Genomic DNA, 27,893 nt, shown 5'->3' with positions numbered 1-27,893 from the left:
AATGATCAACCTGTTGTTTTGTGAAAGCTTCATACATTGCCATGATATAAGTGACATGGTTCAAAATAAAATTTAAAAAAAAATCTATATTGGATCAGCCATCACCCAAGGCAACAATACTTTGGTTGCCATGCTATGGAGATCTAATGTCAAAATTATGGTAGAGTAAAAGTTGGGAACCAGAATGAAAAATGCTCTTGTCATAGCACAAAAATGCAAATATGTCCTGGGCAGAATTAGGGATGTACAAGACGGGAACTAGCTTTTTGTCTTACCTGGCAGCTTCCAAGACATTTAAATCAAAACATCTTTGCCAGCCACAGTAAACAATATATAATATCATATGAATGAAGAGCATACATGCAATAGCTAAAAAAACGTTTTTCTGGGAGGATAAAATTTCTGGGGGTGGATTTGTTCCTAGGGGGATGACATAATGTATCATGTTACTTTACCTGACACAATGTATTATATTACGTGAGATAGGTACAAATACTAACAAGTAAAAAAGTGAGAACATGTCAAGATGTCTTAATCTAAATGTCTTTGAAGTCGCCAGATAAGTTGAAAAGCTAGTTCCCTTCTTTTACATCCCTTACTCTGCCCAGAACATATACACCTTTTTGTGCTATAATAGGAGCATTTTTCATTCTGGTTCAGTGATATAAATGTTTATGCACTGGTAGATGGCCCCTCTGGCCATGATGCACAACTAGCCATACTAAACAACTAATCTCTTTACAATGAAATGTTATCATGAATAACAGTTACAGTAATCTATGAACACACAAGATAATGTTTCAAGGCAGCACTTTAGGAAGCTGACTGAAAGGATGTGCACAATATGACAGAACTTTTCTAAAATTAATGTATTTACTGCTGGGCTTCTACCAATCTTCAACAGCTGCTTTCCCAAGGAAAAATAAAGTCTGGTACTACTATACCAAAAGAAGCCCTGGACCACAAAAGGGAATTAAATAACATCTGCACAGAAAAGGAAATTGTTTGAAATGCTTGGGACAAGTAGAGAAATAAGACTGATTTTATATTACCAGAAATACTGTACTGTACTAAGTGAAGTGATTAAAGAATCAAAGTCTGAATGCAACAATTCAGATAATAAAATTAAATCTATATGGGCAATAGTTAAATGAGGGACCAGGAAATCAGTTAGAAATGGGAGTACTTTGTTATTGAAGAAAACAGCCAAATAATAAATGATAGCAGCCGAGAAGACTATGAATTTAACAACCACTTCCTTGAAGTACCTCAGAAGATTGGTAGGGACAGTTCAAGGGATAAAGCAAACGAATATAAAAGCAAACGAATATAAACAAAAACCATTGCCTCATAGATACAGGCAAATTACAATTACTCCAGGCAAATTACAATTACTCCATGCTCTTCCAAAGAAACTGAGAACTTAATTAACTCCCTCACACAAAAAACTTGCATGGAGTTAATAACATCTTGAGGAAAGTACTAAAATTCTGCTCTTCACAGATATGCCATGTTTCCAGTCACATATGCAACACATCGCTATCACAGGGGATATTTCCAGACAGATTGAAAATATGCTATTTTCAAACAATTTTACAAGAATGGTAGTAAGACAGATATTAATAAGCACCAATTAATCTCATACTTACCTCCTAAATGAAAATATAGGAAAAAATTAAGTGTGCACGAACAGTAACACACCACTCTGAAAATAAGTTACTTAGTCAGTCTCAGTTTGTATTTCAAAAGGATTTCTCTACAGTATACACTATTTTTAAATTTACAAATGAGATAATACAAAATTTGAACAACAAAATATTGCCAACTGGTATCTTATGTTACGTGTCAAATGCATTTGATTGTGCAGTTCATATCCTTCTCTGAGAGAAGCTCAGATATGGTAGTACAGAGATTGCTGGCAACTGTTTTTCATCCTATCTAACTAAAAGGACGCAATGTGTTGCATTAACAAATACAGGAAGTGTACACATTGAAACAGCATCTTCAGAATGGAGAATAATCACTACAGGTGTAAAACAGAGATCGATACTGGGTCCGTTCTTGTTCTTGTTACATTCACTGATGTGCAAAACTTAAGGATGTGTATGATGTGCAACAGCCAAGAAATGTAGCATGATGAAACTTGGACCATACATAGAAAGAACTGTTACATTGTAGTACAGAAAGTACACTACCGGCCATTAAAATTGCTACACCACGAAGATGACGTGCTACAGACGCTTAATTTAACCGACAGGAAGATGATGCTGTGATATGCAAATGATTAGCTTTTCAGAGCATTTACACAAGGTTGGCGCCGGTGGCGACACCTACAACGTACTGACATGAGGAAAGTTTCCAACCAATTTCTCATACACAAACAGCAGTTGGACGGTGTTGCCTGGTGAAATGTTGTTGTGATGCCTTGTGTAAGGAGAAGAAATGTGTACCATCATGTTTCTGACTTTGATAAAGGTCGGATTGTAGCCTATCGTATCGCGACATTGCTGCTCGCGTTGGTCGAGATCCAATGACTATTAGCAGATTATGGAATCGGTGGGTTCAGGAGGGTAATATAGAACGCTGTGCCGGATCCTAACGGCCTCGTATCACTAGCAGTCAAGATGACAGGCATCTTATCCGCATGGCTGTAACAGATCGTGCAGCCACATCTCGATCCCTGAGTCAACAGATGGGTACGTTTGCAGGACAACAACCATCTGCACGAACAGTTCGACGATGTTTGCAGTAGCATGGAGTATCACCTCGGAGACCATGGCTGCGGTTACCCTTGGCGCTCCATCACAGACAGGAGCGTCTGCGATGGTGTACTCAACGACGAAGCTGGGTGCACGAATGGCAAAACATCATTTTTTCGGATGAATCCAGGTTCTGTTTACAGCATCTTGATGGTCGCATCCATGTTTGGTGACATCGCGGTGAACGCACTTTGGAAGCGTGTATTCGTCATCGCCATACTGGCGTATCATCCGGTGTGATGGTATGGGGTGCCATTGGTTACACGTCTGGGTCACCTCTTGTTCGCATTGATGGCACTTTGAACAGTGGATGTTACATTTCAGATGTGTTACGACCCGTGGTTCTACCCTTCATTCAATCCCTGCAAAACCCTACATTTCAGCAGGATAATGCACTACCACATGTTGCAGGTCCTGTACGGGCCTTTCTGGATACAGAAAATGTTCGACTGCTGCCCTGGCCAGCGCATTCTCCAGATCTCTCACCAATTGAAAACGTCTGGTCAATGGTGGCTGAGCAAGTGGCTCGTCACAATACGCCCGTCACGACTCTTGATGAACTGTGGTATCGTGTTGAAGCTGCATGGGCAGCTGTACCTGTACATGCCATCCAAGCTCTGTTTCATTCAATGCCCAGGCGCATAAAGGCTGTTATTACGGCCAGAGGTGGTTGTTCTGGGTACTGATTTCTCAGGTTCTATGAACCCAAATTGCGTGAAAATGTAATCACGTGTCAGTTCTAGTATAATATATTTGTCCAATGAATACCCGTTTATCATCTGCATTTCTTCTTGGTGTAGCAATTTTAATGGCCAGTAGTGTAATTGAAAGAAATACATAAAGAGATAAACAGAAATTACACGTTTATGTACGGACAATAGTTACATTGACATCATTGCAATTCATAATGATCCGCTGGACCATTACAAAAGATGGGATATAATTCTTAAAAGGGTGTCTGGTCACCACGGATGGCAATTCTTGCACTCCAACTTGCTCCCATGCTAGGCATAAGGTTGTTAAGGAGTTCCTGTGGTAGGACATTCCATTCATCCACCAGCACAATTGACAACTGGTGGAAGAGTGTTGGTGCATGTGGACGTATTGCAATATGTCTCCCCGATGCAACCCCCATGCGCTGGTGGAAATTGTGGAAGGTTGTTGGTGCACATGGATGTACTGCAGTATGTCTCACAACCCCCACGTGTTCCATGGGATTTAAGTCAGGAGAACAGGCAGGCCAGTGCATTTGCCTAATCCCCTCTCATTTCATCTGCTTACTTTGATGCAGCTGCACATTGTCATCCATAAAAACAAAATCGGGCTGAATGTACCCGTGAAAATATGCACACTGGGAAGAAGTACAGCATCACAAAAATGTTGACCAGCGAGTGTATAGTGTGACATTATGTCCCCCACACCGTAACACTTGAGAGACCAAAATGGTCAAGTTCAACAACCTGTAATGTCCCGGGAACCATTGCAAATTATGGTCACTTCAGCATAATTACTGTCTTTGGAAAAAAAATGTCATTTCTGGTCATCTCTTTCAGTTATCTTCCTCTAGCAGTTCTTTCTATGTGTGGTCCAAATTTTGTCAAAATGGTTCAAATGGCTCAGCACTATGGGACTCAACTGCTGTGGTCATAACTCCCCTAGAACTTAGAACTACTTAAACCTAACTAACCTAAGGACATCACACACATCCATGCCTGAGGCAGGATTCGAACCTGCGACCGTAGCGGTCGTGCGGTTCCAGACTGTAGCGCCTTTAACCGCTCGGCCACTCCGGCCGGCCCAAATTTTGTCATATGTTACTTGTCAATGGCACATCAAGTGACAGTAATTTTCAATCTCAAATTCTAATCATTCAGTAATGTCATATGGAATTGTGTTTTTCAGCAATTCATCTTTAGAAAAGAATGTTATCACCGAACAAAAGTGTAGGTACCATTAGAATAATATGTTGTGCTCACACTCAATCATCTGATTCACAAATGTTTAATAAGATAGGTATTTTAACTGTATCATTGTAGTACATATTTTCTCTCATGAAATTTGTTGTAAATAGTCCAGTTGAGTTCTGAAGAAAAAATGACGTCCTTAATTACAAAATATATAAACAGATTACCTTACTTATTCTTCATTAAAACTGATTTTAACTCAGAAAAGGGGGAATAATGCTGTCACTAAAATCTTTGATCACTTATGTAATGATACCAAATGCCTGACAGTGAACTGTAAAAGTTCCAACTGGGTGACACCCTTTAGTCTACGTGTAGACACGTTCAGAGTACCAGGTAGGAGGACTGGTGGCACGCATAAACACGTTCAGGGAACACAGGAACAGGCACAAAGGCACGCGCGTTACCACGTCCAGAGCAGTTAGAGGGTTAATAAAGAAAATAATGAAATTCTGGAAGTAATGCCAGATGGGATGTAGGAAGCTATTCAAAGTATGAAGAAAGGAAGGCACTAGGGAATGGCTAAAGCTGGAGGGAAACTAGTACATAAGGAACTTGCAAAATTGTTTGCAAAGGCGGGTAATTCTCAGAACAGGAACAATGTTGTAAATGTTCTACTACACAAGAAAGTGGATAGATGTAAGACATAAAGAATTTATAGTCTCATTAGCCTCCTTTTTGTAATGTACAAGAGATGCGGTAAAACTGTCACCACCTGCTTCTGGTAAAGGTACAAGCTGACTTTAGAAATGGATATAGAACAATGAACCATTTACAAGTGTTGTACAATATTACAGAATGTAACAGTGAGTATGAATCACCACTTGTCTGTGATTTATAGATTACACTAAAGTTTTTGACTTGGTTTCAATTAAATATGAGCCCTAAAAAAGCAGGTCACTACTTCAGCATGTGTTAGTATACTGAAGGCCGTAAACCAATGTGAGAGCTTTCATTGGATTTATCATGACAGCAAAAATTTTTAAATTAAAAGAGAAGTCAAATATGGATATTGGAAAGCCAAAGAATATGTCTTCATGGAACATATCTGAAAAACCTTTGTTTTGCAGATAATACTGTACTGTGTGTGTCAAGTGCAGATAAATATGCCCTGCTTAAACCGAATGCCCTTTTGAGCTCTTTTAATTTTGTTTCCAAAATTGAAATAGGTTGCACCATATTTGAGTGAAGTCTTTATTATCTCTCAAAATGAATAATTGCTTAATTAATGATTAAATACAACTTAAATATAAACATATGACACATTGTGATGTGGATAACTGATGGATGTAGTTCAAATCAACTGTAAAATCAAAAGTATTTAACATCCAGATACAAGGTGATCATTGGTAGTAAATTATCCATTCAACTATCATTTGAAACTTCATTCGCAACCATGGCTATAAAGATCAGTGAGCTGTTAATTTTTATGATTAGTGTAACTACTGCTTTAGGCAAACTGCTACAACTTCTTTAATTTTTATTGTACAATCATTTCAGCATACTTGCAATTTTTCTAGAAGTGTCTAAAGGTGTGGAACTTTATTTCAGATCTATCAAGAAACAGTTCTTGTTTTAGGTGAACAAGAGGCTCACCGCTACAGCTTTGCATTTGTACCAGAAACTGGGTCGGTCCCAAGTAATTTTGTGGTGGCCAGTAAAATACACACTCATTTGACTCACTGTCATTCAGCTTCCTATTCTGGCTACCTCACTATTTGAGACAGATAATCAAGCATTGACATGGGTGGTAGCAAGGCTGTGAAAAACAAGATGTATACCTAGACAGGCTGTCCAGATCTTGGCATTTTGTTTTAGTGTGCACCATATTAGGGGCACTGATAATCAGGTCACTGATGCTTTGAGGCACATATCTCAATGTGAGAATGAGGAGAACAGTGGTAAGGAGCAGCACCAAGAAAAGGGTTTAATAGCTATTGTGTTAGGGGAGATACTGGAACAGTTTAGGGGCCTGTGAGAAAGGCAAGATGATAATGGTCATTTGGGCACTATAAAGGAATGCATTAACAAGGATGAGGCAGTGCCTGGATACTCTATCCATAAGGGATTATTATGTTTTAGAACCCACAATGATGAAAGATATAACATTTGCTTAATCCAGGAATTAGTTCCTCGCATGTTCAAATATTTCCGTCACTCTCTATGTGGAGGACACCTGGGGATGTACAAAACAATAACGTGCATTAAAGAATATCCTACTTGGCCCTTTTTGAATAGTGATGTCTGGAAACTGGTCAGGCACTGCGAGGAGTGTATTTGCACTAAACCAAACCCTGACACCCAACTGGGTGAGCTCAGTACTGATCAGGCTGACCACCCAACGGATAACATTTTTATTGATTACCTGGTGCTCTTTCCTCACACCAAACACTGCCATAGGTATGTGTTAGTTGTTATGGATGTGTTTACCCATTTCGTATCGCTCCCGCAAAGCCAAGCTAGTATTAGCAGTGCTACTGTGAGACACCTGAGCCAAATCCTCTCAATATCTGGTGCACCGAAGGTCCTGGTTAGTGATGATGTGCCAGCATTTATGTCCTAAGAATTTCAAAAATTCTGCTTTGCAAGTCCCATAGCATAGGTGACCACCACTCCTAATCATCTGCAGCCCTTGTTCATCAAATGAGTTAATCATAATCTTAAGGTGACCTTGACAAGTTATCATCATAAATCTCAGACCAGGTGGCACGAATTCCTCAGATGGCTAACCTCCACTGAATCATATTCTCCAAGCTAATGTTTTCCTTCTTAGGTAACTTTTCACTGTCAAATTTACTGTCCATTAATGATCTTCTCCCAGCAGACAACGATCCTAAGACTATCTGGAAGAACTCGGAAGCTGTCCAGAACAACATCCGGCTGGAGCATCATAGGGTGGTTGTTGTTGTTGTGGTCTTCAGTACTGAGACTGGTTTGATGCAGCTCTCCATGCTACTCTATCCTGTGCAAGCTTCTTCATCTCCCAGTACCAACTGCAGCCTACATCCTTCTGAATCTGCTTAGTGTACTCATCTCTCGGTCACCCTCTACGGTTTTTACCCTCCACGCTGCCCTCCAGTACCAAATTGGTGATCCCTTAATGCCTCAGAACATGTCCTACCAACCGATCCCTTCTTCTAGTCAAGTTGTGCCACAAAGTCCTCTTCTTCCCAATTCTATTCAATACCTCCTCATTAGTTATGTGATCTACCCATCTAATCTTCATCATTCTTCTGTAGCACCACATTTCGAAAGCTTCTATTCTCTTCTTGTCTTAACTATTTATCGTCCATGTTTCACTTCCATACAACACTTAAATCAATACTCGATGTTAACAAATTTCTCTTCTTCAGAAACTCTTTCCTTGCCATTGCCAGTCTACATTTTATATCCTCTCTACTTCGACCATCATCAGTTATTTTGTTCCCCAAATAGCAAAACTCCTTTACTACTTTAAGTGTCTCATATCCTAATCTAATTCCCTCAGCATCACCTGATTTAATTTGACTACATTCCATTATCCTTGTTTTGCTTTTGTTGATGTTCATCTTATATCCTCCTTTCAAGACACTGTCCATTCCGTTCAACTGCTCTTCCAAGTCCTTTGCTGTCTCAGACAGAATTACAATGTAATCGGCGAACCTCAAAGTTTTTATTTCTTCTCCACGGATTTTAATACCTACTCCGAATTTTTCTTTTGTTTCCTTTACTGCTTGCTCAATATACAGATTGAATAGCATCGGGGAGAGGCTACAACCCTGTCTCACTCCCTTCCCAACCACTGCTCCTCTTTCATGTCTCTCGACTCTTATAACTGACATCTGGTTTCTGTACAAATTGTAAATAGCCTTTCGCTCCCTGTATTTTACCCCAGCCACCTTCAGAATTTGAAAGAGAGTATTCCAGTCAACATTATCAAAAGCTTTCTCTAAGTCTACAAATGCTAGAAACGTAGGTTTGCCTTTCCTTAATCTTTCTCCTAAGAAAAGTGGTAGGGTCAGTATTGCCTCACGTGTTCCAACATTTCTATGGAATCCAAACTGATCTTCCCGAGGTCAGCTTCTACCAGTTTTTCATTCGTCTGTGAAGAATTCGCATTAGTAATTTGCAACTGTGACTTATTAAACTGATAGTTCGGTAATTTTCACATCTGTCAACACCTGCTTTCTTTGGGGTTGGAATTATTATATTCTTCTTGAAGTCTGAGGGTATTTCGCCTGTCTCATACATCATGCTCACCAGATGGTAGAGTTTTGTCAGGACTGGCTCTCCCAAGGCTGTCAGTAGTTCTAATGGAATGTTGTCTACTCACGGGGCCTTGTTTCAATTCAGGTCTTTCAGTGCTCTGTCAAACTCTTCACGCAGTATCATATCTCCCATTTCATCTTCATCTACATCCTCTTCCATTTCCATAATATTGTCCTCAAGAACATCGCCCCTGTATAGACCCTCTATATACTCCTTCCACCTTTCTGCTTTCCCTTCTTTGCTTAGAACTGGGCTTCCATCTGAGCTCTTGATATTCATACAAGTGGCTCTCTTTTCTCCAAAGGTCTCTTTAATTTTCCTGTAGGCAGTATCTATCTTACCCCTCGTGAGATAAGCCTCCACATCCTTACATTTCTCCTCTAGCCATCCCTGCTTAGCCATTTTGCACTTCCTGTCGATCTCATTTTTGAGATGTTTGTGTTCCTTTTTGCCTGCTTCACTTACTGCATTTTTGTATTTTCTCCTTTCATCAATTAAATTCAGTATCTCTTCTGTTACCCAAGGATTTCTACTAGGCCTCGTCTTTTTACCAACTTGATCCTCTGCTGCCTTCACTATTTCATTCCTCAAAGCTACCCATTCTTCTTCTACTATATTTCTTTCCCCCATTCCTGTCAATTGTTCCCTTATGCTCTCCCTGAAACTCTGTACAAGCTCTGGTTCTTTCGGTTTATCCAGGTCTCATCTCCTTGTTTCTTCAGTTTTAATCTACAGTTCATAACCAATAGATTGCCGTCAAGAGTCCACATCTGCCCCTGGAAATGTCTTACAATTTAAAATGTGGTTCCCAAATCTCTGAATTACCATTATATAATCTATCTGAAACCTTTTAGTATCTCCAGGGTTCTTCCATGTATACAACCTTCTTTCATGATTCTTGAACCAAGTGTTAGCTATGATTAAGTTATGCACTGTGCAAAATTATACCAGGCGGCCCCCTCTTTCATTTCTTAGCCCCAATCCATATTCACCTACTACTTTTCCTTCTCTTCCTTTTCCTACTGTCGAATTCCAGTCACCCATGACTATTAAATTTTCATCTCCCTTCACTACCTGAATAATTTCTTTTATCTCATCACACATTTCATCAATTTCTTCATCATCTGCAGAGCTAGTTGGCATATAAACTTGTACTACTGTAGTAGGCGTGGGCTTCATGTCTATCTTGGCCACAATAATGCGTTCACTATGCTGTTTGTAGTAGCTTACCCGCACTCCTATTTTTTATTCATTATTAAACCTACTCCTGCATTACCCCTATTTGATTTTGTATTTATAACCCTGTCTTCACCTGACCAAAAGTCTTGTTCTTCCTGCCACCGAACTTCACTAATTCCCACTATATCTAACTTTAACCTATCCATTTCCCTTTTAAAATTTTCTAACCTACCTGCCCGATTAAGGGATCTGACATTCCACGCTCCGATCCGTAGAACGCTAGTTTTCTTTCTCTTGATAATGACGTCCTGTCGAGTAGTCCCTGCCCGGAGATCCGAATGGGGGACTATTATACCTCCGGAATATGTTACCCAAGAGGACGCCATCATCATTTAACCATACAGTAAAGTTGTATGCCCTCGGGAAAAATTACGGCTGTAGTTTCCCCTTGCTTTCAGCCGTTCGCAGTACCACAACAGGAAGGCCGTTTTGATTAGTGTTACAGGGCCAGATCAGTCAATCATCCAGACTGTTGCCCCTGCAACTACTGAAAAGGCTGCTGCCCCTCTTCAGGAACCACACGTTTGTCTGGCCTCTCAACAAATACCCCTCCGTTGTGGTTGCACCTACGGTATGGTTATCTGTATTGTTGAGGCACGCAAGCCTCCCCACCAATGGCAAGGTCCATGGTTCATGGAGGGGGGGGGGGGGGGGGGGGGGGGAAGGGGCAAAGGTGGCACGTTATTATAAGGGCAAGCATCCTATCTCCCTGCAGCCTTGGAGCTTGGTGTATCTAAGAAATCGTTTGGCACAGAGTAAAGGGGTATCCAGGGCACAACAGCCAGCTCAAGTTTGCCAGGGGGGACCAAGGTAGCATGGAAGGTTGTGCCCAGATCAGTCAACCCCACACCGCCTTGTCCCACATTAAGGAGTGGGGGAAGGGGGGGGGGGGAGGGGAAGGGGGGGTTGTTCATGATGCATGGCAGTATTTCTGGTGTGCTACACACTATCAACTCTGCTCTCTTCCTGGTTACATCTTTGGCAGAGGCAAGGTGACAGCAAAAGGCAGGCTAGATCATGAGGAATGGCTATACAGAGGTGCAAGCAGCTTGCCGGAGGGAGGTGTTTACTCTGCTAGTGTAAGTGACTGAAGGTATGTTGTGTGGGGCCTGGTGCCAGGCTCCCTTGAGAAGCCGAACAGAGTCCCAAGACGGCAGCTGCTTGAAGATGATGTCGTTGGACACCATACCCACAATGCGGAAGAGCTGTGTGAAGTCACTGTAACTGTGGAAAGATTCAGCCATCTGTTGGAAGGCAATAAACTTCCTTTTTATTTGATGAGAACATCTCCAATTCATAGCCACAAACTTATATGTGCTAAAATATGCTTGCTCCTTCACTTCAGTTTGCTTTTGTGCTTTCCTGACCTGGTATCAATGATTGATAATCAGCTACGACATTTCAAATTCACCTTGTGATTTATATTTTCCTGCTCTCTCAGGCATAAGAATGACATTTTTGTCTGCTCATGAGGTTTGATCAGCTGATACAGTGAGCTCACGTCTGTTTGAAATCATTTTGCTCTCTTGAGCATTGAGATCATATGGTGTAAAAGTTTTGTATTTCATTAACTTGTTCTGTTCTGTGTATGTTGCAGCAGTAACTTGTATACATACATAATGAGAGAATTATTGTTCTATACTTTTTTCTATTACCGCTGAATTGGTGTGACAGTTGTGCACCATCCGTATTTTGAAAATGAAAGGCTTGTGCACAGGCAAGAATGCTTGCACTGTAATAGGATACTTGTGTCTGATTAGGTAAAAATTGAGAACTTTCTGTGGATGAGTGAGCACAAGTCTGCTTCTCCACTTTTGTACTGTAAAGATTAGAGTTTTTGAGTTTTGATTTTCTTTATAATTAATTGGTGGAGTAATTTCTCATTATGTATTTTACAGTAGTAATCAGTGCATTACATGACTGACAAGAGTCTTGAGGTTCCTTCTGGCCTCGATGCAAACTGGCAATGATAGCGGCACACTGGGTGCATATTGTAAATATTGAATGGACGAGAATGCACACGGAGCAATAAGGTACACATCTTTACTGAATTAAGAATGATCAGCCATCTGATATAGATGCCATAAGTATTACAGTTAATCTTTTGTTTTGTCAATTCACTTGTAATTTTTAGTGCTGTTTAATCTCTTATGTAAGTGTGCATTGCTGTGAGAGGCATGCACAGATGTGTCTTATTTAGTGTTTCTCTTGAAAGGTCACACTAAATGGTAGCTATTACTTTTGTTGGTCCACTTACATTTAAAGAATTGGTTACAACCATGAAAATTTATACTGGCTCAGCTGTAAGTTTTCTAGTAAGGCCTCCTCACTGCAGAATTCTGATTTTGGTATGCACAAGTACCTGCCCTGCTGATTTTGGTTGGCCTCGTTTTGACTTGAGGTACCTGTTGGGATTGGCCTCTTGGTTGCATAAATTAATAATTTCTGCAAAGGTATGAGATTGGTTAATTGGGGAAGCTGTGAGTGATTGCTTCAAGTTGGGCTAGTGTGTCAATGAGTGTTTAAATTCTTGTCGCTCCAATGCTTAACTGTGTTACTGCGTAGGCAAAAACCGAGGTGTGGTATTATTTAAAGAATACTATCAGTAACTGATTGCCTGCAGCAGTGCCACAAGATTAAACTCACTCTGTACTGTGTGTTGGCAGCACTGCGACTCCCATGTTCTGTATAATAATTCAGCTAATTTGGCATAACTGAACATTACTTGCACTTTAGATTTTATGTACTTGTACATTTTTTTTAATGGTCCTGAGACTATTTGTGCACCAAGAGTACTTATTCCACATACCTGTGAGTATTAAGGGCTGCAAGTGCATAATATCGATTTCAAGATGTTAACTCAGTAATACTATGCAGCCTTGTCACTGTCTGTTGTTTTATAAAGGAGAGTAAATTTTAGATTTGTGTCTCCACTAGGACTGTTGATATTGTTAGAAATATTGGGAACCTGATATATTGATATTTAAAAAAAAAAAATCATTATTGGCCCTCGGCATATCGACAAAAAGTATCGGTATATCAAAGGAAAAAATATCGACATATTGGTCTATAAAAATATTGGCTACACATTGTAAATATACTGGTGATTTTAGAGTTGTATATTTAAGTGTTGATTTATTATTCTGTACCGCAACAAACTAGCATCCTGCCTATCCCCCTCAGAGCAAGAATTGAAAGAAAAACAATTTGAAAATTTGTATGTTAGTAATGGGCCTCTGTGCAGATGAAAAGCTTGTATTACAATACTTTTTTGGTCGACTGTTGTGTTGGTAATTAACAACTGTGTACATGGTGCAGTGTCATGAAATATTTCATTCCAGTTAAACTCTCATACCTTATTTTCTTAATTAGTGATTGGCTACATGGCCAAATAAACCTTTTTTCATGCTGATGTAGGAAAATTGCCTGTAGAAGATAATGCTGCAGTTTCTGTTGGTAGCAGTGAATGCCAGTTACGTCAGCATTTCCCCTCACACATCTCCACCCACCGCGAAGACCAATCTTGTCATTTAGATTCTTGTTCATCATTTTTAGCAACTGTTTTTGAAAAACGCCGATGTGAAGAAATAGCACACTAAAAAACAATTCCCTTCACACTGCCATAACCCTCCCCCCTTCCCAGTACAATTGGACTTCTTCTTTTGTGCCATCTATACTTGCTTCCCACAATCACATAGTCAAGGAGAAAGACTGGATGTGATGAAAGCTCAAACAGTAGTAAGACTCCTTCACACTATAAAACTAGAATTATGTTCTACTACAATTTCAAGAGAATTATTTCAAATATTTACCAAAAATCACAAAAAATATAATATAAAATAAAAATAGCGGAACTCAATATTGCCATTTTAATAATGACATATCAATTTTCATATCAACATATTGCTATATCAGGGAAGAAAATATCACCAACATATATCGATATTTTCTCAGGGAAATATCAATATATCAATATTTTATCAACAGCAACAGCCCTCATCTCCACATTACTAACTGTATTACTGTATATTTAAGTAAGGAAATTATTTGGTGGCATTATCACATTATTATAAAGATTAGTTCATGCCTTTTAACAGATTTCCACAAAATTTTGCTGCCTGTAATTTTTTTAATTGTGTAAATAAACTCACATTTAACTTTGGACTTCATTTAGTTGGGAACCAGTACCTTATGCGTTCCAAACCTAGTTCCCTACCGAATCAATGGTAACAGAGCATGGTTGAGTGGAGGGGCAGGGTTCTAATCCTGCTGCAGAGGCATTTAGGAAATGCTCGAATTATCAGCCATCATTTTCCTACAGCCTAGCCATCCTGATCACCTGACCTTAAACCATGTGACTTCTGGCTGTGTGGTTATCTGAAAGATGTTGTTTAAGTGCTCCAATTACAAACATAGCTGAACTGAAGGCATTCATTGCACAACACATTCTGAACATGACCCATGAGACACTCCGATTTGTTGTGGAACATGCTGTTTCTTGGTTTCAGCTCATGGCAGAAAACGTTGGCAGAAAATGGTGGCCAGCATAGTGAACTACTGTCTTGTGAAACTGATGTAATTTTGCTTTTTATGCAGTTTTCAACCCCAGGACAATAAAAAAACCAATGTCAATTTGCTTTTCTGCAGTTTTTGTCCCCAGCATAATTAAAAACTGATGCCATTTTGTTTTATATGCAGTTTTTGGCCACAGGACAATTAAAAACTGATTTTTTCCATGCAATGTGGTACGATCTTGTCATGGTGGATGGGCTTATCTAACTACCAGTGATAGAACTGTTGACTGTTGAACTTGTGCATTCACACACATTGAACAGTACGGATGGTGTAACGTGCAACTCAAACCAGAGCCATTGTACTGTGATTCATCAGTCATTTGTAGCCGAACCCAGATTCTTTGATCGATTTGCGGTAGGGGACCAAAAACAGTGAAGTCATCAGACCCATCGTGTTAGGAAAGGATGGGGAAGGAAGTTGGCTGTGCCATCTGAAAGGAACCATCCTGGCATTTGCCTGAAGTGGTTTAGGGAAATCACAGAAAACCTAAATTAGAATGGTCAGACACAGGTTTGAACTGTTGTCCTCCCACATGTGAGTCCCGTGTGCTGACCACTGCGCCACCCCGCTTGGTGGGCCAACCTCATTTATGTTAAGATGTTCACTGGATCATAGTGAGACCTATGCCTACTTCGGTGGCCTTGGAATCACATGGAACCCCTGATGTCGCTGCGTCTTCCGGCAGTGAGCATCTTACCGGTCAGCCATCACTCCAGGGTGAATGGCGGACAGTGGTGGGCTCGCGCGTGCCTGGCCGAAAGGCGAAGGTGGGATCTGGCCGCGTGGCAGCTGCCTTACCCCTTTCCAACAGGTACGGGGTGCTTCCTAGTGGTGATGACATCGTTTCCGAGCCACCACAGGATGCCTCGCCTGTTGGGCCAGTGGCCGATTCTCCGGCAAGGTCCCGACAGTCACAGAGGGCGGGCCTATTAGTTATAGGGAGCTCCAACGTTAGGCGGGTTATGGAGCCCCTCAGGAAAATAGCGGGTAGGTCGGGGAAGAATGCCAGTGTGCACTCGGTGTGCTTGCCGGGGGGTCTCGTCCGTAATGTGGAGGAGGCCCTTCCGGCAGCTATTGAACGCACTGGGTGTGACCGGCTGCAGATAGTAGCACATGTCGGAACGAATGACGCCTGCCGCTTGGGTTCTGAGGCCATCCTTGGTTCCTTCCGGCGGCTGGCTGATTTGGTGAAGACAACCAGCATCGCACGCGGAGTGCAAGCTGAGCTTAATATCTGCAGCATAGTGCCCAGAGTCGATCGCGGCCCTCTGGTTTGGAGCCGTGTGGAGGGTCTAAACCAGAGGCTCAGACGACTCTGCGACTATAATGGTTGCAAATTCATCGACCTCCGTTATTGGGTGGAGAACTGTAGGGCCCCCCTAGACAGGTCAGGCGTGCACTACACACCGGAAGCAGCTACTAGGGTAGCAGAGTACGTGTGGCGTGCACACGGGGGTTTTTTAGGTTAGAGGGACCCCCCCTTGGGCGAAACGATAAAATACCTGACGGCTTACCAGAGAGGACATTATCATCGTTGATAAGGAACGTCCGTCCTCAGAGACCAAAAACAGGAAAAGTTAACGTAATATTGGTAAACTGCAGGAGTATCCAGGGCAAGGTTCCTGAATTAGTATCTCTTATTGAAGGAAATAGTGCGCATATAGTATTAGGAACGGAAAGTTGGTTAAAACCGGAAGTGAACAGTAACGAAATCCTAGACACAGAATGGAATATATACCGCAAGGATAGGATAAACGCCAATGGTGGAGGAGTATTTATAGCAGTAAAGAATTCAATAATATCCAGTGAAGTTATTAGCGAATGCGAATGTGAAATAATCTGGGTTAAGTTAAGTATCAAAGGTGGGTCAGATATGATAGTCGGATGCTTCTATAGACCACCTGCATCAGCAACCGTAGTAGTTGAGCGCCTCAGAGAGAACCTGCAGAACGTCGTGAAGAAGTTTCGTGATCATACTATTGTAATAGGGGGAGACTTCAATCTACCAGGTATAGAATGGGATAGTCACACAATCAGAACTGGAGCCAGGGACAGAGACTCTTGTGACATTATCCTGACTGCCTTGTCCGAGAGTTACTTCGAGCAGATAGTTAGAGAACCAACTCGTGAAGCTAACGTTTTAGACCTCATAGCAACAAATAGACCGGAACTTTTCGACTCCGTGAATGTAGAAGAGGGTATCAGTGATCATAAGTCAGTGGTTGCATCAATGACTACAAGTGTAATAAGAAATGCCAAGAAAGGAAGGAAAATATATTTGCTTAACAAGAGTGATAGGGCACAAATCGCAGAATATCTGAGTGACCACCATCAAACGTTCATTTCTGAGGAAGAGGATGTGGAACAAAAATGGAAAAAATTCAGAAACATCGTCCAGTACGCCTTAGATGAGTTCGTACCGACTAAGGTCCAAAGCGAGGGGAAAGATCCACCGTGGTATAACAATCATGTACGAAAGGTACTACGGAAACAAAGAAAGCTTCATCATAGGTTTAAGAGTAGTCGAATCATAGCTGATAAGGAAAAGCTGAACGAAGCGAAAAAGAGAGCAATGAGAGAAGCATTCAACGAATTCGAACATAAAACATTGGCAAACAATCTAAACAAGAACCCTAAAAAGTTTTGGTCATATGTAAAATCGGTAAGCGGATCTAAATCCCCTATTCAGTCACTCGTTGACCACGATGGCACCGAAACAGAGGACGACCGAAGAAAGGCAGAAATACTGAATTCAGTGTTCCGAAACTGTTTCACTGCGGAAAATCGTAACACGGTCCCTGACTTCAGCCGTCGCACGGACGCCAAAATGGAAAATATTGAAATAAACGATATCGGAATTGAAAAACAACTGCTATCACTTAGTAGCGGAAAAGCATCCGGACCAGACGAGATACCCTTAAGATTCTACAGTGATTATGCTAAAGAACTTGCCCCCTTTCTATCAGCAATTTATCGTAGGTCGCTGGAAGAACGTAAAGTACCTAGCGACTGGAAGAAAGCGCAGGTCGTTCCCATTTTCAAGAAGGGTCATAAATCAGATGCGAATAATTATAGGCCTATTTCGCTTACGTCAATCTGTTGTAGAATAATGGAACATGTTTTGTGTTCTCGTATTATGACGTTCTTAGATAATACAAATCTCCTTCATCATAACCAACATGGATTCCGCAAACAGAGATCATGTGAAACTCAGCTCGCCCTATTTGCCCAAGAAATTCACAGTGCCGTAGACACTGGCGAGCAGATTGATGCCGTATTCCTGGACTTCAGGAAGGCATTTGATACGGTTCCGCACTTACGTTTAGTGAAAAAAATACGAGCTTACGGAATATCGGACCAGGTTTGTGATTGGATTCAGGATTTCCTAGAAGAAAGAACACAACATGTCATTCTTAACGGTTCAAAATCTGCAGATGTAGAGGTAATTTCGGGAGTACCGCAGGGAAGCGTGATAGGACCTTTATTGTTTACAATGTACATAAATGACTTAGTTGACAACATCGGTAGCTCCGTGAGGCTATTTGCAGATGACACGGTTGTCTACAAGAAAGTAGCAACATCAGAAGACTCGTACGTACTCCAGGAGGACCTGCAGAGGATTAATGCATGGTGCGACAGCTGGCAGCTTTCCCTAAACGTAGATAAATGTAATATAATGCGCATACATAGGGGCAGAAATCCATTCCAGTACGATTATGCCATAGGTGGTAAATCATTGGAAGCGGTAACGACCGTAAAATACTTAGGAGTTACTATCCGGAGCGATCTGAAGTGGAATGATCACATAAAACAAATAGTGGGAAAAGCAGGCGCCAGGTTGAGATTCATAGGAAGAATTCTAAGAAAATGTGACTCATCGACGAAAGAAGTAGCTTACAAAACGCTTGTTCGTCCGATTCTTGAGTATTGCTCATCAGTATGGGACCCTTACCAGGTTGGATTAATAGAAGAGATAGACATGATCCAGCGAAAAGCAGCGCGATTCGTCATGGGGACATTTAGTCAGCGCGAGAGCGTTACGGAGATGCTGAACAAGCTCCAGTGGCGGACACTTCAAGAAAGGCGTTACGCAATACGGAGAGGTTTATTATCGAAATTACGAGAGAGCACATTCCGGGAAGAGATGGGCAACATATTACTACCGCCCACATATATCTCGCGTAATGATCACAACGAAAAGATCCGAGAAATTAGAGCAAATACGGAGACTTACAAGCAGTCGTTCTTCCCACGCACAATTCGTGAATGGAACAGGGAAGGGGGGATCAGATAGTGGTACAATAAGTACCCTCCGCCACACACCGTAAGGTGGCTCGCGGAGTATAGATGTAGATGTAGATGTAGATCTATTGGTAAAATTTTTATTATTATTATTATTATTTTTATTCTTTTGACATTTCCCCCTGCCTCTATAATGTGTTGTTGAAATGTGATGTCATTCTGAGTAGTGGTTTTCTTTCTACAGCATTTTAAAACTGGAAATTTAATTATGGACATCCTGTATCATTAGGTGTGGCCCTCACTTGTGAGGAATGCTTTTCTTTTTCCCAGTTCTGTCACCTCAACTCAGTTCATCCAACATACAATTTACCGTGCAAGTGGAACAGGATGGTGCCCTCCCATTTCATGACTTCCTAGTGAAACAGAACCTAGATGACAAACTGGCACACAGTGAGTACAGAAAGTTTGCACACACTGCCTCCAGTGGTCACCATATCTCCCAATATGAAGGCATCTTAGTCACACTATGACACATCTGCGATCAAGACAGTCTTCTAACTGAGGTGATGCACCTGGAGACAACAATCCATGGAAATGGGCACAGCAGCAAACATATATGGGGTGCATTTGGACAGGTTGTACAGAGACAACAGCAGGAAGAAAGAGTAGAGCACAAATCATTAGCACGCATCTTGTTTTTCTGCAATACTTCCAGAAAAGTAAGCAGAGTCTTGGAAGTGACACAATGTCAAATGAGTATTTCATCATCCGCTAAGACCCTGACACTACTAGCGTCAGTTAAGGATGGTCTAAGCCTTCACTAATGAGGGATCTACCAAATCCCCTGCCAATGTGGCAAAGTATACACTGGAGAAATTGAATGCATTATAGAAGAGAGATGCCATGAACACAGATCAAATGGTTCAAATGGCTCTGAGCTCTACGGGACTTAACATCTGAGGTCATCAGTCCCCTAGAACTTAGAACTACTTAAACCTAACTAACCCAAGGACATCACACACATCCATGCCCGAGGCAGGATTCTAACCTGTGACCGTAGCGATCGCACGGTTCCACACTGAAGCGCCTAGAACCGCTCGGCTGGCCGTGAACACAGATGCCGTACTGAATAATACTAAATAACTAAATCAGTGATTGTCAACTATAGCACAAAAATGGCTATACTATAGATTACAACAGAACCGAGATACTTAGGCAATCTTCCTCCTTCTGTGGTTGTGTGATTAAAGAGTTCATTGAAAGTAAGGTCCAAGACAGTCTAACTAACAAGACAGTGGCCTAAAACTGAGCCGAGAAAAAGAAAACTTTTCCCATTCAGTGAGGTCTGCATTTGATGACAACAGCATGGACACTGGTGACCACAGCTCACAGCCACCCTCACCACCACCACCGCCTATCACAGTGAGTGCTCTGATAGTGACAGGAGCAGAGTGACAGAGGGGTAATGGCCAATATATACAAGACAGCAACATGAGCGCAACAGCAGTCATCAGAAACCACCTGTAAACGGCAACGAGTCTGTTCGCCAAATTATCACAGACAGGTGACGTGACCCAAACAGATTCATTCTTTCATTCCCTCTGTTCATGCATGTGCTATTACTATTACTTTACCCCTCCTCAATTTTCTTTTTCTTCTCAGCATGCAGAGTCTTTCACTACAGGCTCAAAATGTTTGTTATGCTGGTTTATTATAATTTTTTGTTATAAATGCAGTACCAGATTGGACAGTTCCACACATTTTCTTCACCATACAGTAAAAAAAATACAGATGCATATTTATCAGCCCCTCTCCTTGGTCTCTCATTTATAACAATGGTACAGCAACATCATTTTCTGCCCCCTCCCCCCCCCCCCCTTTCTTTGTCACCCATTCCACTTCTTGCCAGAGCCTTTATAATATCACCTTCACACATCATGGCCATGCACCTTCACACATCATGGTCATGACCTACTGATTACCTTTGTCATTAGTAGTAGCTCATGATGTGAAACATTTAAAAAGTGGATTATTGGCTCCAACTGAAAAATTTCTTTTTGACAGACCAGAATTTCTTGCAGGTGTATTCTCATATGATGGATCTAATATTCTGGCAGAGCCCTCCCTGCACAATAGTAGAAGGTGCACATTATTTGGTCTCCATGGAACCTTTTGCTGCCATTTACTGAATGATTAAGTTTCTTATACCAAAATCTATTGCCTTTGTCAAGTGCATGTATTTCTGACACTGCATTGCCTCTATAGAAAGCTTTTCATCACTTGGTATAACTTTTGCCATTACTCAGTCACTCAGCTGACTATGATTATTTTCTCAGTATATGTACAAATAATTCTTCCTCTCTATTCCTGAGACTAAATAAAAGGCTGTATGTGGACATTTCACTTTATTTTTCGGTTAAGTATGTAGCAATTTTGTGTAGTTATTTTTTTTTCTCCATTGGAAGTATCACAGATAATCACCACTGATAAAACATTTAAAAATAAAAGGAGCAAAATATGTATGTTAGAAAGGGTCATTTATTTAGTTGTATAGACTGGCTTCAACATGCCCGGATTGCTGTGTGTGTTAAAGTGCTGCTTCTGGGACAAGGAGGTGTGCAGACCGGCAACGAGGTTCCACGTGCCGACCAGCCCGGATGTGGTTTTTAGGCAGTTTTCAACATCCTATGTGAATATCAGGCTGGTACCCAAGTCCCACCTCAGTTACATGATCTGCAAACATTTAGAAAACTGCTGTTCACTTTCACACGAACAGCATTACACACAGAGAGTTGGGATACAAATATGCTGACCCGGAGGGTAATGGGGGTGGTGACAGGAAGGGTGTCTGGTCACCCCTTAAATTAACCATACCAAATCTGTTCAAACTTTCACTGATGCAGGACAACAGCACACGAAAAAGAAGGTGATTTAGACTGGCTTCAAATACTAAGACCATAGTCACAAAAAAGAAAGTTTCGTTGATGAGCATAGATCACTTAATTTAACCTCTTTACAAATTATATAGAAAAATTGGTTCCTGCTTACTGTAGTTGTGATTTTTCTCCACATTCAGCAAGAGCAGTCAGGCCAGAGTCAAGAGATTCATTAATATGCACCCAACTTAAGTCCACCTCCACTAAACTATGATTCCATTTTTGCATAATCAGCTCCAAACCAGAAACATTTTTCCGTGAGATACAGCAACCTGAAAAATATGTTAGAAAGAATACAAGACCTGGAGAACAACTACTGCCATTCAGAAATAGAGTTATTGGAATAGAGGTAACACATTGAACAATAATTTTTTAAATTCTCCATTCAGGATGTTTGTAACAAATAAAAAGAACCTTGTATTTCCCATATGGCTCTTTCAGTTACATCAGGGGACATTTCCTTACCTGTATGATTCTCTTCTCATTTACAAACTTCCTTGTCTTTAAAACTTACATCTTGTCATTCCCTTTTTGAAAATAAAAGCCAATAATTTTAATTTTTCTTCATTCCACATATGAAAACTTTTTCTCATCTCCACACCATCTCTCCAATATTTCAGCTACAGTAATTAAAACAAACCCTTGTGTGACCTGAATGACAGTATTATTATCTGCCACACAGTGTACACAGACTTGCAGAATTTGTATGTACATAGATGTCTATTTCCTAACAATGATATCCACTGAAAATGTACCCCTGAGGAAAAAGAAAATTCAGTTTGGACTGCATTACCATTATCTAACATTAATTCACTTAGTGTCCCCAGACTTATGATTTCAGTTCCCCATTGGGGTATGCTACTGTGGTGATCTTCAGTCCAAAGATTGATGTTACTACATTCCAACATTTATGGTGTCTGTTTTGATATACAGTGGAACCTCGCGTTGTGAGCATAATTCATTCCAGAATCTTACTTGTAGTCTGAAACACTCATTAAGCAAAACAATTTATCCCATATAAATTAATGTAAAATACAATAATGTGTTCCATGCAGAAAAAGTACTAAATGTTTTTCTTATTCACGCCATTTATTCAAAGAAAATTTTACATACAGTACTATGTAATTTATTATTCACAATGCATGACTAATTATTTTTTACTAGGAAGCTATCTATAGCCATTTGTTTCTGCCGACACTTCAACACTTGGCAAAAATGCGACACTGCATTATTGTCACAAAATTTGTAGCATCCATAACAACTGCTTTATTGGGGTGATGATTTTCAATGTACGATGCAACCGATTACCGTGCTTTCAGCATTTCTCTTACTGCGCCAGAAGATTGCTGCTTTGCTGTTACTGCCTCCTCCTCCTCCTCCTCCCCCCCCCCCCCCCCCCCCCGCTCTCTGTACAACTTTCTGTTGTAAAACACACTGCACCTGCATAAGCTCTTTAGTGGTCACTTCTTGGCTGTGATCTTCCACAAGCTCATCGATATCATTGTTATTCACTTCTAGTCCCATGCTCTTCACCAAAGACACAATCTCACTGACTACAGGCACCACAGGTACTGACTCAAATGCCTTAGCACCACATTCAACAAGGCACTCCAGCCAAAGCTTCTTTCAAGCAGATGTGAGAGTTCTCTTGGTAACCCCTTCCCATGCCTTTTCAATTATCTTGATGCAGGCAACGATGTTGAAGTGATATTTGCAAAACTCTCTGAGAGTGAGATTGGTAACTTCAGTCAACTCAAAGCAATGCTCGAAGAGTGCTTTAGTGCAGAGCTTCTTAAAGTTAGAAATAATCCACTGGTCCACACGCTGGAGTAACAGAGTGGTGTTGGGAGGTACAAATTGGATCTTGACAAAATGAAATTCTTCAAGGTGGTGGTCTTGTAGGCCTGGAAAATGGGCAGGAGTGTTGTCCATAACAAGCAAGACATGGAGGGGCAGATTCATCTCAAGCAAATATTTTTTCACCAAAGGACCAAACACTTCACTGATTCAATCACAAAAAAGATCACGTCACCGAAGCCATGTTATCGAAGCTCCACATCACATTTAACCTGCTCTTCTGGACTTTACACTTCTTGAAGGCTCGTGGAATTTCTGAATGGTAAACGAGCGGTGGTTTAATTTTCAAATCACCGCTTACATTGCCACAAAATAGCAGTGTGAGATGGTCTTTCATTGGCTTGTCACCAGGCAATGCATTCTACTCTGCTGTTATAAAGATACGCTTTGGCATCTTTTTCTAGAATAGATCCGTCTCATTACAATTAAAAACCTGTTACAGCAGATAACCCTCAGAATCTACGAGCATCTTGAAGTTGCTGATGAAGTTCTATGCTGCCTTCGTGTTGGAGCTGGCTGCTTTGCTGTGACTCACAGCGCTGTGGATGTTGGTTCTTCTCTTAAACTTCTCAAACCATCCACAGCTTCCCTTAAACACTTCTTTGGCTGCTATGATCCTGGTGTCTTCTTAATGAGGTTGGTGAAAATCATTCTTGCCTTCTCACAAATGATGTTCCCGTTAATAGTGTTGCCTCTCAACTGCTTTTTATTTATCCATATAAGGAGCAACATTTTGATATTGTCCCTTTGAAGCATCTATCTTTTTAATCTTGTCCTTGTTCTTGAGGATAGTGCAAATAGTTGATGTAGATTGATTGTATGTGTGTGCTAAATCAGCAATGGTCACACCATGTTTGCATTTTTCTATGATTTTACATTTCATTTCTAAGATCATTTTCTTTCTCCTATGTTCATCTTCTTGTGGCTTTCTCTTCAGGGACATTTCTATGAAGGTTATTAAAATTTGCACACAAAAAAACTGTGTGAACACAAGTTTAGAAAAATGTGTGATCACAAGCTGCACTGAGATGGTAGCAGAAAGAGCACTAAATCCAGACTGCAGTACACACTAAAGACATTGTTCATATGCCTTTGCTGACAATGAAACATTTCCCCTGTCACACCAAGCCCAAATGGCTGGTAATGTCACACTAAATCATTGTCATTCATTATGTGAAACATTGCTTGTCAAGCGAGTCATTTTTTTTTTACAATTTGTTTTGCTCTTTATGCAAATTGTGTGTTATAGGAGCTGCTCGTTAAGTGAGGTTCCACTGTATAATAGTAATAGAAATATCATAAAATACTACAAGCTTTTTTCATTTACTAGAGAACAGGCAGAAAGAAAACAACCTATGAATGCATAGACTTTACATCCAGCATGCAATGTTTTGTTAGTATGATTCAGCACATCACCAAAGCTCACTGTACTATCAGCAAATAATAAAGCACTCACTTAGTATATAAATCTAAATTTCTCAAACAATTTAAAAATAACTTCATATCGAATTAGATAATCTACTACTTTACACCTGTGGCAGACAACTCTATGGAGACTACGAACTTTATATGCGTCTTTGTTCTGTTACTGAATCGTAGATGTGAGGCATGAGCATTGATTTAATGACTGCCTGCATGGTCCAGTAGTTAGCGTTACTAAGAACTGACAGGGGGCCCTGACTTATTTTCAGTGACCACCTTAGACTCTAGAATGAGAGGCCAAATTGGAAGTTATTTGAATTAATAAGGTCTGTTATTGATACACAGACTATCAATGCAGGATCAGATTCAAAGGTTTACAAAAATCTGTGAGCCATGTGACATTCATTCATTCACTGAATTTAAATAGTTTGGATGAATTAGACTTAACCACTGTGGAAGTCCAAGTTTCGAAAATTGCTTGCACAGTAAGAACTTGCAAAACAAACATAATATCTAAGGAAAAAATATTAATAAAATTATTTGTTATCATGCAGTTCTGTAAAATTTTATGCAAGGACTAACAAATACAAGATCTCATGTTTAGCTTGCACAAAAACTACAGTCACACAAAAAAATGAAGCACCTATACAACAAGGTCAGATTTCAATGTAACTTCATACACATACATATCATTGGCAGGTATGTAAATCAATAGGGTTGCAATTCTCTGTGACATATATAACACCAACATGAGTGCATTAATGATGTTTGTATTTAGTGTTGTTACCAGGCCTGGTAGAGTATATAAGGGTTGTGAAAACCATCAGATGTTGAGTGGTCACCGTAAAGGACACCGAGATGCAGCGCACTCATGAGAGACAGCATTATCATCACTTGATAGAATTTGAAAGGGGTCCCACTGTGAGTCTCCACTTGGCCAGCTGGTCGAATTGTGCAATATCCAGATTTGTGGGGCATTCAGATGTGATCTTGGTCCAGCTTTGAACTGTATGGAATCATAAGTGCAGGCATACTCGTCAACATTCTGGTCGACCACATCTGACCACCACAAGGGAGGATCGTCGTACTGTGCACCGTGCACATTGTAATCCCTTCACATCCACACCTGGCATCTGATGATGCATAATGGACTTCCTGCGTCATTCTGTGTCATCCTGTACCATTGGTCAGAGACTAACAGGAGCCACACTAGGGAGTTACCATCCCACGTATAGGCTGCCATTAAAACCACAGTGCAAACAGCTGCATTTGGAGTGATGCTGTCACCAAGAAGCACGGACTGCTGATGAATGGCATCTCGTTGTGTTCAGTATGGAATTGCAGTTCTGCACTACCCTGGATGACCATCATTGGCACGTATGGTGCCGATCTGGGAAGAGGTCTCTTTCTTCCAGTGTTTTGGAAAGGCAGAACAGAGTAACTTCTGGTGTCACAGTGTGGGGGAACCATCGGGTATGACTTCTGGTCATGGCCAGCAGTTATTGAGGTAACTCTGATGGCTCAATGGTATGTCACATCTTGCATCCCCACGTGCTAGTATTCCTGCAATACTACTGTGGCGCCAATTCTCAACAAGAAAACGCTTGTTGCACATGACATATCTCTATGAACTGTTTGTGTGAGGTTGAGATAATCCCGTGGTCAGCAAGATTCCCAGTCTGTCCCTGGCAGACCATGTGTGGGACCAGTTTGGACATCATCTCCTTCCCAGTGTCCGTATATCAAGTACCAGTGACAACATTTGTGGGCCAGCTTCCCTCAGGAGAGGATACAACTGCTTTATGACCCTCCTCCCAACTGAATCAATGTAGACATCCATGCCAGATGGAGTGCAATGTCACACTCATAAGTGGGCTCATACTTTGTAAATCTGACACGATATAATCAGTGAAATAACTTCACATACTCTCTCAACCCATGAAGTTTCAATTCATCTCGTCCTCCCCTTCTGGGTGCTTCACTTTTTTTGTCAAGCAGTGTATTTAGAAGGATGCTGAAGACAAATCTAAAATAAAATTAACTCTTTCCCATTTTTGACAAATATACTAAATTAATGTAGTTTCTATAAAATTAAGTGTATGTTTTGCCTGAGGAACTACAAAGTCACAAACATGAATTGCAATATAGAGGAGGCATTGAGTAGCAGACAGGCACATCTAAAAGTGGACTAACCTACTGGACAAAATCCTCCTTCAGATTTAGAAAAACACAATACTCATCCATACAGGTAGAGGGATGTGGCAGGGGTCTGCTAGGTACAACATTGACAGGCTATGCTGGGAGAGGGGAGAAGGACAGGATGGGGGAGAGGAGAGAAGCAGAGAAGGGGAACAGACCATGCAGGCATACTGGGGGTTAGAAGGCAAGAGTGCTGGGGGGGGGGGGGGGGGGGGACACAAGGCATGTGTGAGCTTGCAGCAGGAGCAGGGAAAGGAGCAGGGGCAGGTGGAAGATATGGACTAGCGAATGTTGAGATCAGGGTGGTCATAGGAGGAAACAATATGCCACAGGAGATTTAATACCTGCGCTATTCTGAAAAGCTGTTGTTGGTGGGAAGAATACAGATGGCACAGGCTATGAAGCAGTCGCTGAAGTCAAGTGCGCCGTGTTGCACAGTATGTTGGGCAACC

At 41.0% G+C, this 27,893-nt stretch overlaps 1 protein-coding gene across 2 annotated transcripts in view; it reads right to left on the bottom strand.

Moving 5' to 3' along the window:
• The window catches only part of LOC126469655 (F-box/LRR-repeat protein 6), a 218,571-nt gene that overhangs the window by 54,696 nt on the left and 135,982 nt on the right, over positions 1-27,893 (bottom strand). Inside the window, exons 8-9 of one of the 2 annotated variants that reach the window (XM_050096787.1) lie at positions 22,076-22,235; positions 21,483-21,760 (exon numbers count right to left, since the gene is read on the bottom strand). In XM_050096787.1, the coding sequence (XP_049952744.1) occupies positions 21,748-21,760; positions 22,076-22,235 (173 nt within the window). In that variant the 3' untranslated portion in view covers positions 21,483-21,747. Of the gene's footprint in view, positions 1-21,482; positions 21,761-22,075; positions 22,236-27,893 lie in introns of those variants that run through there. The other variant, XM_050096786.1, reaches the window with a different exon arrangement.

Source organism: Schistocerca serialis, chromosome 3, assembly GCF_023864345.2.
Source record: "Schistocerca serialis cubense isolate TAMUIC-IGC-003099 chromosome 3, iqSchSeri2.2, whole genome shotgun sequence".
NCBI lineage: Eukaryota > Metazoa > Arthropoda > Insecta > Orthoptera > Acrididae > Schistocerca > Schistocerca serialis.
This window is presented reverse-complemented; position numbering and strand designations above follow the sequence as displayed.